General features: G+C 46.2%; 1 protein-coding gene across 1 annotated transcript in view; it reads right to left on the bottom strand.

Annotated features, from left to right (window-relative positions):
* The window catches only part of FCHO2 (FCH and mu domain containing endocytic adaptor 2), a 217,271-nt gene that overhangs the window by 116,593 nt on the left and 83,567 nt on the right, over positions 1-17,111 (bottom strand). The window contains exon 8 of the mRNA XM_067568645.1: positions 16,396-16,492. Within this exon, the coding sequence (XP_067424746.1) occupies positions 16,396-16,492 (97 nt within the window). The remainder of the gene's footprint in view (positions 1-16,395; positions 16,493-17,111) is intronic.

Genomic DNA, 17,111 nt, shown 5'->3' with positions numbered 1-17,111 from the left:
CCTGGAGACACTGAAATATGGACATACATGAGCTCAAACATAAATGGAGTGAGAATTTACTTGCAGTTGCCAGAAAAAAACAAGGTTACTTACCAGTAACTGATGTTCTTCAAAATGTGTTGCTCATGTCCATTTCAATATAGGTGATTAAAAAGCGATACCTTGGAGGTGGGTAGGAGTTACCGGTGAGCTGCTCTCAGCACAGCTCTGCCGAATCCCGTGTCCTCTCTCGCTTGCTGAACGATGGCGAAGTGGGACGTGAAGTTATGTACCGATGACCAGGTGGCGGCATTGCAGATGTCCTGCAGGGGCACTCTCTCCAGGAAGGCCGCAGAGGAGGCCTGAGCTCTGGTTGAGGGCGCTGTGATGACACCCGGAAGCGGCACATTCGCCTGCTCACAGTAGCACTTGATGCAGGATGTGATCCACGCAAAGATGCACTGGGTGGAGACAGGTGATCCTTTCATCCGGTCCACCACTGCGACAAACAGATGCATCGATTTCCAGAATGGCTTTGTCCTCTCGATGTAGTAGTTCAGAGCTAGTCTCACGTCCAGCGAATGCCACCTCCACTCCTCCTCTGAACCACGTGGTTTGGGAAAACACACGGGGAGAAAAATGTCTTGGTTATAGTGAAACTGGGAAACCACCTTGGGCAGGAAGGCTGGATATGGCCTCAACTGCACCTTATCCTTACAGAATACAGTATAAGAGGGCTCCGAGGTCAAGGCCCTAATCTCAAAGACTCTCCTAGCCGAGGTAATGGCCACCAGGATGGCAACCTTCCATGAAAGGATGAGCATAGGGCATGAAGTCATAGGTACAAAGAGGGGACCCGTGAGTCTAGAGAGGACCAGGTTGAGATCCCAGGAAGGCACCAGGTCACGGACCTGCGGATAAAGCCTCTCCACCCCCTTGAGGAACCTGACTAACATGGGATAGGAGAACAGGGATCTCCCCTCTAGCAGCTGGTGGAAGGCCGAAATGGTTGCCAGGTGAACACGCAGGGAGGCCAAGGCCAGATCCTGAAGCTTTAGCTAGAGCAGGTACTCCAGGAACGCCTGAATAGGAGAGAAACTTGGCGGAATACTCCTGGACTCTGCCCAGCAGGTAAACCACTTCCACTTAGCCCGATACATGACCTGTGTTGAAGGTTTTCTGCTGCCCAGCAGGATTTGTTGGATCTGCGCCGAGCAGGCTCTTTCTCCCTCCAGCTACAGAGCCTCCAGGCCGTGAGGTGCAGGGAGTCCAGGTGCGGGTATAGCAGATTACCGCAGTCCTGGGAGAGAAGGTCGTGCCATCTCGGAAACTCCACGGGCGGGGCGATCGAGAGGTCCATCAGCATCCTGAACCAATGCTGTCTTGGCCAGGCTGGGGCGATGAGTATCACATCCGCCCTGTCCCTCTTGATTTTCAAGGGAACTTTGGGTAGGAGCGTAATGGGTGGAAACGCATACATGAGGGTCCCCGTCCATTCGATGAGGAACATATCGGATAACGATCCCGACTCGCGACCCCAGAGCAAGCAGAACCTTGGGCACTTCTTGTTCCAGGATGACAAGAACAAGTCCAGTTGGGGAACACCCCACTTTTGGAAGATTAAAGTCATGAGCTCCGGGTGCAACGACCAGTCGTGCCGGGGTAGAAACGACCTGCTGAGGCGATCCACCTCGTTGTTCCTCACCCCCGGGAGGTGAGAGACAGACAAGTGGAAGTGGTGCCGCACTGCAAAGTCCCACAGGTGGATGGCCTCCTGGCAGAGGGCCGAGGAGCATGCTCCCCCCTGCCTGTTTATGTAAAACATGGCTGCGGTGTTGTCCGTCAGCACCTGCACCACCCTGCCCGTCAGGAATCGGAGGAACACCTTGCACGCTAGTCGAATGGCCCTGAGCTCTTTTACATTGATGTGCAGGTGTCTTTCCTCCCCCATCCAGAGCCCCTGAGTGCCCAGATTGGCGCTGATATAGGCTCCCCATCCCACATCTGAGGCATCGGAGATCAGGATGACTGACGGGACCAGGTCTCTGAAGGGGACACTCCTCATCACCACCCTGGGAGTCCGCCACCAGTCTAGAGAGGCTAAGATTCGCGGGGGAACCCTGACCACCCGGTCCAAGGGGTGCCTGCTTGGCACGTATACCAAGCCCAACCATGCCTGAAGCGGACTGGGTTTCAGGCACGCTAGCCTCACTATGTATGTGCAGGTTGCCATGTGGCTCAACAGCTATAGGCAGTGCCTGGCTGTTGTCGTGGGGCACCGGTGCAGCTGGGCGATAATCGCTGTCATAGCCTCAAATCAAAGTTGTGGAAGGAAGGCTCTGGCCTGGGAAGCATCCAGGGTGGCCCCAATGAATTCTATGCGCTGAAAACCGGGGTTAGTTTTGATTTCTGCTCATTTATGACCAGTCCCAGCCCGCTGCACATAGAGCAGGTAAGGGTCACACTGTCCTGCACGTGGGACCTGGACCTGCCCCTGTTTAACCAGTCGTCCAGGTAAGGGAAGATCTGCACACCTCTGCGCCTCAGGTGGGCAGCCACTACTGCCATGCATTTGGTGAACACCCTGGGGGCCGACGAGAGGCCAAAGGGTAGGGCTGTAAATTGGTAGTGGGAGACAGCCACCATGAAACGGAGGAAACGCCTGTGGCTGGGGAGGATGGATACATGAAAGTATGCGTCCTTGAGGTTGAGGGCGGCATACCAGTCCCTTGGATCCAGAAGGCTAGAGACCATGCGAAACCTGAGTTGTTTGATATATGTGTTCAGATGACGCAGGTCTAATATGGGGCTCAGACCCCCCTTTGCCTTGGGGATGAGGAAGTATCTCGAATAGAACCCCTTCCCCTTTTTGTCTTGGGGAACCATTTACACAGCTCCCAGGTTGAGAAGGGTGACCACCTCCTGCAAGAGGAGCTGCTCGTGAGAGGGATCCCTGAAGAGGGATGGATGGGGAGGGTTGTTGGGGGGAAGGTGATGTAAATTGTAGAGCATAGCCCTGAAGGACTATCCCGACGACCCAACGGTCCGATGTAATGCTTGCCCATTCTGCATAGAAGGGTCTTATTCTGTGCAGGAAGGGGCGGGGCGAATCCAGGGAGAAGGTAGGAGTGCCACCCTCGGGCGCACCATCAAAATTGCCCTTTGCAATTGCCTTGAGAGGCCCCTGCTGGGAGGCTTAGGATGAGCTAAGGGGCTGAATCCGCCTTCTAAACCCTCTATTTCTGTCCTTGCCCCTGTTGGGCAGAAAGGGCTTAGGCGGGGGCTGTGGCTGCTGCTGCACCTGGGGCCGACTCTGCCGCCTGGAAGGCTGGGGTGTGTACAGGCCCAGTGAGCGGAGCATGGCCCTGGAATCTTTAAGGCCGTGCAGCTTAGCATCGGTTTGGTCTGAAAACAGGTCCAACCCATCAAAGGGGAGGTCCAGAATCGACTGCTGCATCTCCTGTGCCAGCCCTGAGGACTGCAGCCACGAGCACCGCCTCATGGCGATGGCGGAGGTCACTGCCCTACTTGCCGAGTCCGCTGCATCGCTGGATGTTTGCAGTGCCACTCTAGCCACTGTGATCCCCTTGTCCAGGACCGTGGCAAAGTCTGCAGCCTGGTCTTGGGGTAAAGCCTCAGCGAACCGTCTAAGGGAGTCCTATAAATTAAAATTGTACCTGCCCAGCAGGGCCTGGTGGTTGGCAATCCTAAACTGCAGGGCTGCTGTTGAATAAACTTTCCTCCCAAATAAGTCCAGTTTCTTGTTGTCCTTGTTTTTGGGAGCGGACCCCTGATGACCTTGTCTATCCTGTTGGTCGGCCGCATCAACTACCAGGGTCCACAGGACCGGGTGGATGAACAGGAACTCAAACCCCTCAGTCGGGACATAGTACTTTTTCTCGGCCCTCTTAGATGTAGGGACGACCGAGGCAGGGGTTTGCCACAGGGCCTTGGCAATTTTAAGGACCCTGTCATGGACGGGGAGAACCACCCTTGCTGGGCCCTCTGCCCTCAGCACGTTGAAGAGGATATCCTCTTCCTCCACTAGTTCTTTGACCTCCAGCTTTAAGTTAGAGGTCACCCTCTTAAGCAGCTCCTGGTGTGCCCTGAAGTCCCTCAGTGGCACCATGTGGTCCCTGGAGATTGCCTCATCTGGGGAGGAGGACTGCCAAGGTACAACCCGAGACTGTTCCCCCCCCGAGGTGCACCCGTGGAGGGTCCCTCCCCTGGGTCTGATTCCTCGTCCGAGGAATGGTCTTGTTGGGCTTTGTGGGAAGCGCAGACTGGACCCCCAACGATGGGACGGACTGTGGCCCCGGTCCCATTTGGACACCCCATGGGCCCCAATAAGACCGTTGTTGCTGCCAGAGATCCTGTGGCCAACCAGGGGCTACCTGTGGCACCGGCTGGGGTGTCTCGTGGGGGCGTCGGCTGGCCTTACGAGCATCCCCCCTCCGCTGCCCCTCTTTTTGGGACCCCGAACCACTGGAGCGGTGATGTTGAGCCCGCCTCCAGCCCATGGTGCTGCTCCATGCTGGGGACCGACCTCTCAACGTCTCCGACACAGAGGATGACAAGGACCGCCTCTGCCTCCTCCATCAGTGTCGGAACACTCCGAAGAGCTCAAAGTCATTGAACGCCGTCTTGGCACCATTGACTTCCAGTGCCATTTGCCCTTAGGAGAACGGGAGCGGTGCCGATCCTGACTCTGTCGACCAAGTGCTGCGCTTCCGCGAGGGCGATCGGATTCTGCACCGAGCCGGTACGGGTGAACCCTTTGGTACCGGGCTCTCCGACCGCAATCTGGTCCTGCACCGCCTGGTTGCGGGCGACCTCCTCGGTACCGGGGATTGGGACCTGGAACCATCCCTGTGCCACACATCTGACCTTGAGCGGTGCAGTCTTTTTTGTGCTGCCTCCAGTGTCGGAGAGTGCTGAGGGGAGGATCTGCTCGATGAGATGGACTCAGAGCTGCTGGTAGGGGAGCGTCCTCACTCTACCCTCGATGGCCATCTGGTGGGAGACTTTTCCACCCCTGCTGGGGGTCTCCACCGCCCTTTGGGGGGACCCAACACGGGCTTGCCCCAGGACACCAGTCCTCTCTCCCTCGGTGGAGGGGGGCGGCGGAGGTGCCGTAGGCAAGGCAAGCAGGGCTCTTGCCATCTGGAAAGCCTCCAATGTCAAAGGTGCCAGCAGGGGCTCTCCCCCACTCCCAGGAGTCGGGGGAGGCTCCCTGCTTGGAGATGAAGGCACTGGAGGGTCCTCGATGGGCCATGGCTGGTGCATCTCCGAACTCGACCCTGCCCTTACCAGCAGCGCAGGGGAGTGTCCGTGCTCCATGAGCTTCCGCTTCTTCTTTTTCGGTGCCGGGGATGCCTCTTGGCGCTGGGTTGAAGTCGGTGCCAGGTGCGTGGTCTGCACCGAGGTCACGCTCGGCGCCAATGTAGATCGGGTTGGTTCGGAGGCCAGGCAGAGCGCTGCCTCCATTAGAATGGCTTTTAACCAAATATCTCAGTCCTTTTGTGTCCTTGGTTTAAAAGCCCTACAAATTTTACATTTTTCTTTTCTGTGCTCTTCCCCCAAGCACCTAAGGCAGCAGTTGTGGGGGTTGCTCTGCGGGAAAGCCTTCCCACAGAAGGCACACGGCTTAAAGCCAGGTGACCCGGGCATGGCCCAGCCACCCTAAGTCCCTGAGGGCTTTCCTACTCTATCTAACTAACACTACTTAACTAAGAGATAAAAGAACAGAGAACAAAGTTCAAACAATGGGGAATGGTACTTGCGAAGAGCAAGGCTAGTTCCAGTAACCGTCACAGGTGGAAAGAAGGAACTGAGGGGCCGTAGGGTCAGCAGTGCCTCATATACCGTGGCATGTGCGCGGGACTCCAGGGGATACCAGATCCGACCCTACGGGGTCTGCTAAGGGGAAAAAAGTTCTGGGAACTGTGCACGGTGGCATGCACTCACCTATATTGGAATGGACATGAGCAATCACTCGAAGAACTTGTTTGTTCAAGAAAAAAGAAATTCAAAGACAAGCACATCTGATTTTAAATTGGTGACTAATTAATTGGAGAAACCATTCAGGAGCAGATTACCTTTGAGAAAAATGTCACTGAGTAGCACTGCCAAGGCCAATGAAATTAAGGATTATCTACAATGCAATTGCTCCCAGAAAAAGTTAGATTTGTATACCAATTAATTTAAACCATGTATGCAACCTTATAGACAATATCATTTTCCTAAAATTCAACTTAATTTCATTAGGAAAGTAGAATATATTGTATAATATAGATTTTTAATTTAATAAACTTTCATTTATCATACTTTCTTGCTTTAGAACCTCTCCTGAATCAAAACCATTTTTTGGCGGTAAACTGCGGCAGGACTATGGGAGAGGAAATGAGAAGAAAAAAGCTAAACCCTTCTCAAAGCTATATGAAAAGTAGCTTGTATATTTTGTATGTATCGCTATCATCATATTTAGAATATTTTCTGTTAATAGAAAGTGAAGAGCTACAAGAAGCATGCTTAAATATATCAACATAATAAATATGCCTCTCTCTTTGGTGACAAATATTTCAGAAGGGTTGGGCTATCACCACAATGTAACAGTACTCCCCAGAGTGCAGAATTGAAACAGCTGTATTAAAAAGAGCTACACTGTCGATGAATTGAAAACAACCATGAAAACAACCATGACTATTGGTTTATCGTTTTTACTTCCCTTCTCCAAGAGCAAAATCAATTATTTATAAGTTATTTAATTTTTATCTCCAGACTACTTTATTAATCTACTGTGATAACTAGACTACTTTATTAATATATGGGATCATCAGACAATGTCTTCCCTAGATCTAACAAATGGAGTGTCAAATGTATTTAATGGGGTTCTTGCAACACTATTTCCCCCCACAATTTTTATGTTGTGGGATCCTTCTGCTTGTATTATCATCATCAATTAAACTTGGATTATCTCCAGTTACTCATTCTCATTCTTCTGAATGTGAGTGTATTCTACAGCTACATCCTCTACTCTCAACTTCTATAACATGATGTACAATTCGATTTACTTTAATTTGGAACATATTTTATTAAATTTATAATAAGTGTACCTATTGTGGACTCTAATATAGGTTTGGAAAATTATCTTTAAAATCACAAACAAACATAACCTAAACATCAAATATTGCCAACACATTGATATCTAAAGGATATCAAAATAGGAGAAGTCAATATTGCTAAAAATTTTGAAATCATTTTCATTTCACAGGCTTCAAACTGGACCAGTTCTTCATTTTTTCCCCAGTATTTTTGGTTAATTTTTTTTAATATCAATTGCTTAAAACGTCAGGAGAAGAATACAGGATGCCAACCAGTCTGCCTTTCCAAACATTGATGGAAAAAAACCAACAAAACATTCAGTTTTTTCATTTCCAAATTTGCTCCCAAGAAATTGAGAAATGTCAGTTATTTTGTGAAAATTTCAGTTGGGAAAAGAGGCAGTTTTTTAATGAAAAAATTGTTAGAAAAATTCTGATCAGCTGCAGTGATAACATTTTCTGTCCAAATAAAATAAAACAAAACAAACTTTTCCTTTCCCTCCACCAAGTATAATACAACTCTGTTTGGCCACAATCATTTTACCCAGCCTTGTTTATTTCTTTGAGGCAAAAGAGAGCTTGTGGTCATAGAGTCCACACGTTGTTCAACTATTTTATCAGTCAGCCTTCATTTCCATAATTGTATACATCTTGCAATATATTACCTTTGCAACCTCTCTCACTCTCTCTATTTAACATCATCATAGCTTAGCATGTTTATCTCACACTTTTTAATTATTTAATTAACCTTTCTGCTCTTCTATGCACCAAAAAACCCCCAAATTAATTGCTTTATTTACTTCTCAGTACCTTTGCTTCTTATTTTAGTGTGATTTGATTCTTTAATGGTTTTCTCCTAAATGCCAACTTAGGACATCTTTTACCTTTCTCCCTCTCCAACCCCCATTTCAGTGTTTCTTGATCACTAAGTATTCTTTTTATTTGGCTCAGCTCCAACCACTTGGTTGCACTGAAAACCACAGGCCAGTTAAACTTTCAAACAAAGAGGGATAATCAAAAAGCGTTTTACTTTTAACTCAAGGTCACAGAAACCCAAACCTATTCCTTGCTGCCCCTACTACTGACACTCTTTCACATACTCCCACTTTTATTGGATCTTGTTCACTGTTGGGATTTGAGCAAATTTATACTTGCACAGCTAGAGAGCAGTATATTTAAGTGTCCTAATTGGGTTATAAGCATATGGGCATTTGTAAATATACCCTAGTACTGTGCCAAAGAGCAGAAGATAAGCAACTAACCTTGCAGTCCAATGAACACATGCTTCCAAGAGATGTACTGAGTCAAACAGATGCTTAGATACTTTCTACGTGTTGCTGTTTACTAGCCAATTCACTATAAACGCAAAAAACATATATTTCTTTCTAGTGTAAATACATTGCTACAACTACAAGGAATTACATAAACAACAAAAAACCCCTACATTTGACAGACTTCCTTTACCTTCCGAAATCAGATAGAGATATATTCTGAAATTGGAATTTCCTATGAGTATTTAAGTATTCATTAGGTCCACAGCACAGAGCTGTCCTTGCTCATGAACAGATAAATTGCTGCCTGACACAAAATTTTAAATTTGTTAAAATAAGACAGTTGAGGCCTTAGCTCTAGAGCTGTCATAACCTTCATCTTTTGGTGTCAGGAAGCACTAAAAATGGTTCCGTTATTTTCTTCTGGTCCACAGGTTCAACAACATTTTTGTAACAAGAAGAATTGCATTTTCAGCGCTGATTCTTGCTGATACTATGGAATACAAACTCATGCTTGAGGAGAGCAATTTAGTAGGCTTCGCCAAAGTCTCAGGTTGTAATTATGTCAAATAATGCTGAATTCCCATTTGTCTGATGTGTCCAGTTGCCTCCTACAGAAAAATCCTCTGCAACAAAAACTGGCTGGTTACAAACTCCAGACCATTAAATAAAACAAAAACAAAACAAAAAGATTTGGAAGCATTTTCTTCTTTGGGTAACAGAAGTCTGAAATCTTGAAGCCTGTTTATCAGGAGGCTTAAAAGTCTGTTGGAGGCACTGGGCTTCCTTGAGTCAATTTCAGCTTCAGCAGATCTGCTTCTTAGTTGGTAGCTCTCACAACCTGACGCAGTCCCCCTCTGGAAGGAAACTAGTCTGTTTCTGTGTGGTCCCAGCTGCTAGATCCCACATGCTCTTAAGCCAACTGAGTCTGGGTCTTTGTTCTTGGCTCTAGGTCCTGAAGATACACCTTCAGGTACAGATACCATATTTGTACCTGTCACACTGGCTGGATAAGGGGGACCCTTGAGGTGTATTCAGGAGCTCTGATTACTCCCTTCTACACCAATCTCACGTTGGGGGTGTCACGCTGGATGGATGGGGCGGGGGTATTTATTATATTATTTAACGTCAATAGGTCAAAATCATAGTGATTCTTGTGAGATATGCAATGTCAGGTACTGTTAGAAAGGCTATAATGTGCTAAGTAAGGTGATAATGTTTATGTTCATGTGTTATATGTGTAGTGGAAGCTATGGATATGTTTGATATATCTGTATTTCAAATTGTGCTGTTGGTCACACCCCAGACAGGATGGCTGCAGAACAAAAGCCTGCTTGATGGCCCATTAAGAAATTCATAAATGCAAAGGGCCCTGGGGGGAGAAGCCAGGGATATACCTGATGAGTCACCAGGACTTGCTCATGTGACTCTGGACTCTATTTTGGTTCCTGTGAAATTCCACAAGCAGCATGGCAAGGGCCAGAGGACATAAAAAGGCAGAGGCCTGGGATCCATCGTGTCTTCAATCCTGTTCAGCTTTCAGCCACCTATCTACCTCTGGATCAATTCATCTGCAACTGAATTGAAGCTGTGAAACAAAGAACTGAGATCCATCCAGGTACTGGATGTATACCAGAGGGATTATACAAGCCTGCTAACTCCACAATTCTCCTAGAAACCTGATATATATGGACTTTCAAATCGTTTGTATGTATCTGATTGCTTTAATCCTTTAACATTTCTCTTATTGTTTGTTCCTTTCTTTTTATAATAAACCTTTAGTTATAGATATTAAAGGATTGGCTGACAGCATGGTATTTTGGGTAAGATCCAAACTTATATTGATCTGGTACTGTGGCTGACCCTTTGGGGTCAGGGAGAACCTTTTTGGTAAAGAGCATAGAGTTTAAATAACTGGTCTCTTTACTGGACCTAGTGGCTGATTGGGAGCCAGAGACTGAAATGCAGTAAAGGGGGCTGTGTGTATTTGTATACAGGCTTCTTGATAACCAGTGTGGGGAATCAGAAGCACTGTTTGTGGCTGGTTGGGAAGCTTGACTTCAGTGTCACTCACCAGTGCTGGGAGAATCTGCTCTCCTTTTACAGCCTAGGCACGGAAGGGTCAGAGTTCCTCTTCCTTCAGACATGAGGCTCTGCATCCCAGTTGCCTTAGACAGCAAAATCAATGGCTCAGCCTTCCCAGGCCCCCATCTGCTTATACAGGTTCCTTCAGTGTTACATCTCACTGTGGACACACTGAGTTTCTCAATTAACTCCTTCAGGGAGAACATGGCAACCAAATAAGGAATACAGGCTTTGCAAAGGAATTATTTTAACCACAGTCACTTTTACTATTAAAAGCAGTACAGAGTTACTGATTTTTGGAAAAAAAAAAAAAAAAACAATCCTAAGATGCACCCTCCTCCACCAAGACTGACCTCATCCCTTCTGAGACTCTATGGCCTGTTCTAGGGCTGAAACTGGGGGGCTACCCCCCGATTTTTAACAAAAGAAACCTAAGTACAAAATTCATGTCCTCTGCAGATTCCCTCTCTCCCCAATCAGAATAATAAATTCTGCTGGGGATGCACTGCAATTACAACTTTTGCCCACCAGGGGCTGCTGCGGCGCCAGAAGAGAGGGCAGCTGGCTCACTGCTGGAGCAGTCAGCCACTGAAAGGGAGGGGGCACTTTGGCCTTGATCCCCCACTTCTACAAAGATTCCAGTCCCCTTGGTTTGAGGCCAGGAAGATTCCCTTCTGCTTTCTCTCTCTTTTTCTCTGCAGCCTGCTCTTCTGACATATGGCAGCAGACATCCCCCCTTTGCAGAGGGCATTCCCTCAAATATAATTAACCACTTGACCATGTGTCTAGACTATGAAACTCTAGCCCATTCCCCCAGCCAGTCTTCTGAGTAGAGTTTATTATTCTTTCAGATGGGGCAGAAGTTGAGAGAGAATAAAAGAAATGGCTCTCTCACTGAAAGTCTTCTCCAAGGTATCCAATACCACTTCTAAGCAGTGCCATGTCTTAGATAGATTGGCCTTGTAAAACCAGGTAGGCCTTGATAGCAGAGACCATAAATTGTCAGTCAACACACAAAATGGAAGACAACATGGAGTTCACAATTCAATACAGATGTATCTGCCATCATATCAGCTTTCTGTATTACCATAACTTTGTAATACTTCACCTTCATCTTCCCCTGAAAAGGCTTCCTAACATTAGATGACTTAACATTTTTGCTGAACTTCCTGACAGCCCTGAAGAAATATCTTAAAAGTTTCAATCACAAAGTTGTCTCTGATGCAACAACATAATCAACCTATCATCTGATTGCCAGACAGTCCTCAGTACCACACAAATAAGTGTGCATTTCTCTCAAGCAAAAGCATAAACACACAAACCTTATTCTGCAGTTGAAATTTATTTGTATTTGTCCATGAAGACAAATAAGTATAATCTGCATAAATGGTACCAAGTACTGCGTGCACAGATAACTGGCAAACCTTCCTGCTCCTCAGGTATTCTCTCAGCAGCCAGTTCTAGGAAATCAAAACTGTTATCAAGATGTTCTGTAGCTTCACAAATATTATGGTGCACACAGAAGGCAGCTATAACCATGGGAATATTTTCCTCATTTAGATCTAACCTGCCATAAAGGCATCGCCAGCGAGTTTTTAATCTGCCAAACGCACATTTGACGGTCATTCAGCTCCCGCTCAACCTATTTTTGAAACATTCCTTGCTGCTATCCAGATTGCCCACATAAAGCTTCATGAGCCATGGCAATAAGGGGTAGGCTGGGTCTTAGAGGATCACTATGGGCATTTCAACATCCCACATGGGAATCTTTTGGTTTGGAAAGCAAATCCCTACTTGCAGTTTTCTGTACAGGCCAGTATTCCTGAAGATGTGTACATCATGCACTTTCCCTGACCAACCCACATTGGTATCAGTGAAACATGGTGATCCACAGGTGCCTGCAGTACCATAGAGAACCCTTTCTATTGATGTACTCCGTCACAAGATGGTCCAGGGCCAAAATTGGGATATGCATGCTATCTATTGCCCTGTCACAGTTAGGGAATCCTATCACTGCAAAGTCATCTACTATTTCACGCAGACTTCCAAGACTCTCAGTCCTTCATAGCAGAATGCTATTAATGGCCACTTGCAACAACACTTGCAAAAATGCAGCGCCAACAATGGACTTCCCAATTCCAAACTGATTGGTGACCGACCAATAGCAGTCTGGAGTTTCCAGCTTCCACAACGCGATCACTATGAACTTCTCCACCAAGAGGGCAGCTCTCATTCTGGTGTCCTTGTGCCGCAAGGCAGGAGCGAGCTCTGCACAGAGTTCCATGAAGGTGGCTTTGCGCATTTAAAGTTCTGTAGCCACTGCTCATCATCCCAGACCTGTATAATGATTTGATCCCATCACTCAGTGCTTGTTTCACGCACCAAGAAGCGGCGGTGCATCTTGTGCAGATGCTCCATGAATGCAAACAGTAATCCAGCGTTGCTTGTTTGCATGGCACACAGCAAGTCACGTGCCTCGGAATCCTGTTCTGATTGGGAGCTCATGAAATACTGCATGACCAGCCGTGATGCTTTCAGAACACTGACAACAACAGTGGAGAGCAGTGCAGGATCCATCCTTTCAAATAGAGATGGCGGGCGCACAGGAAACTGGGACCGTTGAAAAATGCCACGAAATGAAGTCAGAAACCCATGGAATGATGGGACAGAAATCACTGCATCATGGGACATTGATGCACTGTGATCCTCTCTACCTTCCCACTACTCCTAGCGGCACAAAATGGTGAGTTGAACAATGGGGTAGCTGCCCACAGTGCACTGCTCTCACTATCGATGCTAGAGCACCAACTGTGGATATGCATGAATGACACATTTAGTGCTGTAGGAAAAGGCACAAGTGTTGTAATTATAGTGCTTTCTAATCATCACTGTAACTTGCGATGACAACATTCACTAGGCCTGAGTGTAGTTAGCACTGCTGACAATGAACGGTTACTGAGCTTGTAACGGAGTTCTCTTTCATCAGGGTCACTGACGTTGGGGTATGGTTTCAAGAGTCAAGTTAGGAGCAGATATGATGGATACCCCAAAATAACAGTTGGCAAAGACACCACAGAGAACCACATAATTTCTAGGGAATGAAATCCCTTCCTTCCCCCTTTAAGTACAATCCCAATCTTCTCAGCATCTTGGCGTCATAAGCCTTTCTAGTGTTTCCAATGTTGGTATTCATAAATCTGCTTCTGGGTCACTAAGCCTTGCAGAAAAAATGAATAGCACCGTTTTGGTTCACAAACTCACTTGCCACTTTTGGTAGGTCACAGTGTTAACTGCCTCACTAAGCTACACAAACAGGACCCTGATAGCAGACTTTCTAACCCCAAAGTGGTTTGCAACTGACCTATAGCAGTCTGGCCTTGCCAGGTTCCACAGGTCAACAGCCACCCACTTCTGCACCGGTATGGCTTCCCTGAATGAGCATCTATTTACTGCAATCAAAAACATATGCCCTGTAATTAGGCTTGGCAGGATCTGATTTAAAACGACAGATGTCGGTAAACATAGATTTCAGCTCACTCTGAAATTAACAAAAATAATAATATCCAGCAGTAACAGTCAGAGCAAGTTCAGCCTTCCTCCCACAACTCTGTGCTTGTAGGGATGGGGTGTCACCAGCCCTGTGGAAGTGTAGAGAGCCCTCTGCAGCCCTGCTGTCACAGGAGTTAGGGAGCAGGGATATGACAGCAGGGTTGCAGAGGGCTCCTTGCACTACCTCAGGGTTGGTTACACTGGCTGCAGGTCCAAGGCACAGAGAAGGCTGTGGTCCTGCTGGGACAGAACAGAGATCCTCCCGGCCAGGGCTGCGAGGAGGACAATGAGCCCCTAGCTGGGTCTCTGCTCTGCCCCACCAGGACCACAGCCTTCTCTGCATATTGCACGTGCAGGGATCCAACGTAATCAGCCTTGAGGCCATGCACGGAGCCCTCTGTTGCCCCACTATCAGTACCCTGCTCACTCACTCACGAGCCAGGAGTGCAGGGGCTATCCCGGGGCAGGAACTGTTAAGCAGTAGGGTGCCTCTTCCCCGGCAGCCACGGGTTTGTCCTTCTCCTTGCAGCCCAGGACGGGGGTCTCAATTAAGCCAGTCTAGGACTGAAGCGCCCCCCACACCTTACACCCCAGTGCCTTGAGCCCCCCCGTCATGCAGGGAGCCCCCTGCAGCCATGCAGTGCTGACTTAACCTTAACCCCAACCCTACCCCCCGTTAATTTACCATGATTGTAATCAATAAAATAGTTCAAAATTTAAAAAATTAAGAATAAAAATTAATATTATTCTTTGAAATTAAAACCAAAATCAACTATTGCCAAGCCTACTTGTAAATGTTCCAGCATAGTCTATGTGGATTTCCTGCCACTGGATAGCAGGACATTCCCAAGGATGCAAAAGAGCATGTTCAAGCATGTGCTGTGTTTGCTGACAACCTTGATGTTGTTTTGCCACTTCCATACCTCTCAACATTTCAAGAGGCTAAAGTGGAATGCAGCGCCACTCAGATTTGGTCCATTTGCTTCTCCGTAGATGGGGACAGATGGATCATATTTGATTAACATTGTGGCCTAGTGAACAGGGTTGCAACACCATTACATATTTACCCTAAGGAAGCCTGTGCTGCTGGTGAAAGAAAATATATAAAACATTGTGTCATTGGGCAACTGGCCTGTCAAAGAAGAGTCAGGGCCTAGATTGCCCATGATGGCTCTGTGAAGACCCACCTCAGAGTAACTGGTTGCCCCAAGTGGCTTTTTAATGGTCAATAGTAAAGGAGAACCTGCACTCTATGAAAAGGCTTCTTGGCTCAGTCAAGAAGAATGCTCCCAGGAGGAATGTTCCCCTGAGGCAAGGTGGTTTTTAGGGAGGAAGGCAACCCCAGGGTGTGAGAGTTCCCACGTAGGAAACAAAAGTATCCTAGGGGAAAGAACTAAGAGGGTTCCAGAGAAAGAGACTGCTCCCCAGATGAAGGGAATAGGAGTAGGCTGAAAGAGAAAACTGATGGCTGATTTCCAAGGGAAGAGAGCCAGAGCAGTCTAGTTGTCCTGTCTCCAGACAAGGAGCTTGGCCTGGAGTGTCCCCTGGCTAAAGCTCCAAGAAGTTAGTTGGACTAATCCTGAGATGGCAGATTTCCTAGGGGTATATGAACAAGGTCTTACTTATGTTTATGTTAATCTTTGTTGTCAATAAATAGGGGGGGAGGAACGGGGGAGGGGGAGTTGTTCTTTAACCCACAGATTGTCTGTTTGGACTAGTCTAAACTCAAGTGGAAACTGAAGCAGGGCTCAACAGCAATACCACACCTGAACAGTAGAGGGTCACAGAGCCAGAACAGCCACACGTGGGTACTGGTGAAAGTATTAAAATACGTAATTTGTAAATAAAAGTTTAGTTTATAAAGTTAGACTGAACAATTATCACAGATAAATTAGTGTAAATGTAAAATCATACATCTAAAGTTTTAGGGCAAGCTGTAAATTATATTAAATTTGACAAATATGTGATTGTGTAATTAAACTGTAATGCATAAGCACAAGGAGGCAGAGATAAGAAAGCACAGGGAACTTTAAACTGAGATTAACTGACAAAAGTTTTCTCATTGACTAACCATTCAATGCTAAAGTTTAATTAATATAGATTGTTCTCTCTCTCTTTCTATGTAAACACAGCTACAGTCAAACCTGCTCTGACAACACTTCATCAATAAAAAATCCTAAATATATATAGCAGTCAATTGTCAATCAATATGTCCAGAAACTTACTGTAGTAATAGTAATATGATACACTAATAAAAATTACACATTACTATATGATAATTGAGGACTATAAACACATTACAAAAATACGGTACATTATCCAAAAGCAATCACCTGTAGAGGTACAACCTTGCCAAAAGAATTCTAAAATTTATACTTCCAATTCTTCTTGCATTTTTAATCTCTTACCAGGTCTCTCCTTGCCAGTGCCTTTTGACTCTGCAAATTTTTGTATCAAACTTTCAACTGTAGTATTTGCCATGTTATTAATAAATTCTTCATGAACCTTTAAGAAAATAAATGAAATAAAGGTTAAAAAAATACTTGGAAAAACTTATTATCTTAAATAGTTGATTTTCCTATAGTTAACTGTTAAATTTAAAACATTGTCTTCCAGAGTAAGTTCTTAAAAGGCTGAAGGGCATGACCAGACATCTTAGCAATGAAACAACTTTGTTCTCTTAACCATAGGTGCGCACCAAGGAAGATTCACAGGAGGGACAAAGCACAGAATGACTGTTAGTAAAAATGAATCTAAGATTTTCCTCCATTTCTTCTTTCTAAACTAATTTTATTACAAATAATAATAATAATAATCAGGAGAAGAGACTATACATGGAAACAATTATGACAGTAGGTCTCATTCATACATTAGGAAGACAAGCACTCTGGGGTAGTAACAGTGAAGGAGGTTGAAAACATGTAACACTATACAATCATCGCTCCCACCTACCTGGCTAAAAGTAGCACTCAGAAAAAGCCTCTCCAACCCAGCAACATGGATAGGTGTTTTAGAAATAAAAATATTAAAATAAAACAGCAGCAGCACAATCCACTGGGAGCATATTTTTTTTAAATTACTCAGAATTTAGGCATTCCCATTCTGAACTATAAACAAAACCAAA

Source organism: Emydura macquarii, unplaced genomic scaffold (assembly GCF_026122565.2).
Source record: "Emydura macquarii macquarii isolate MOO-44397 ecotype Brisbane River unplaced genomic scaffold, CSIRO-AGI_Emac_v2 contig_2897, whole genome shotgun sequence".
NCBI lineage: Eukaryota > Metazoa > Chordata > Testudines > Chelidae > Emydura > Emydura macquarii.
This window is presented reverse-complemented; position numbering and strand designations above follow the sequence as displayed.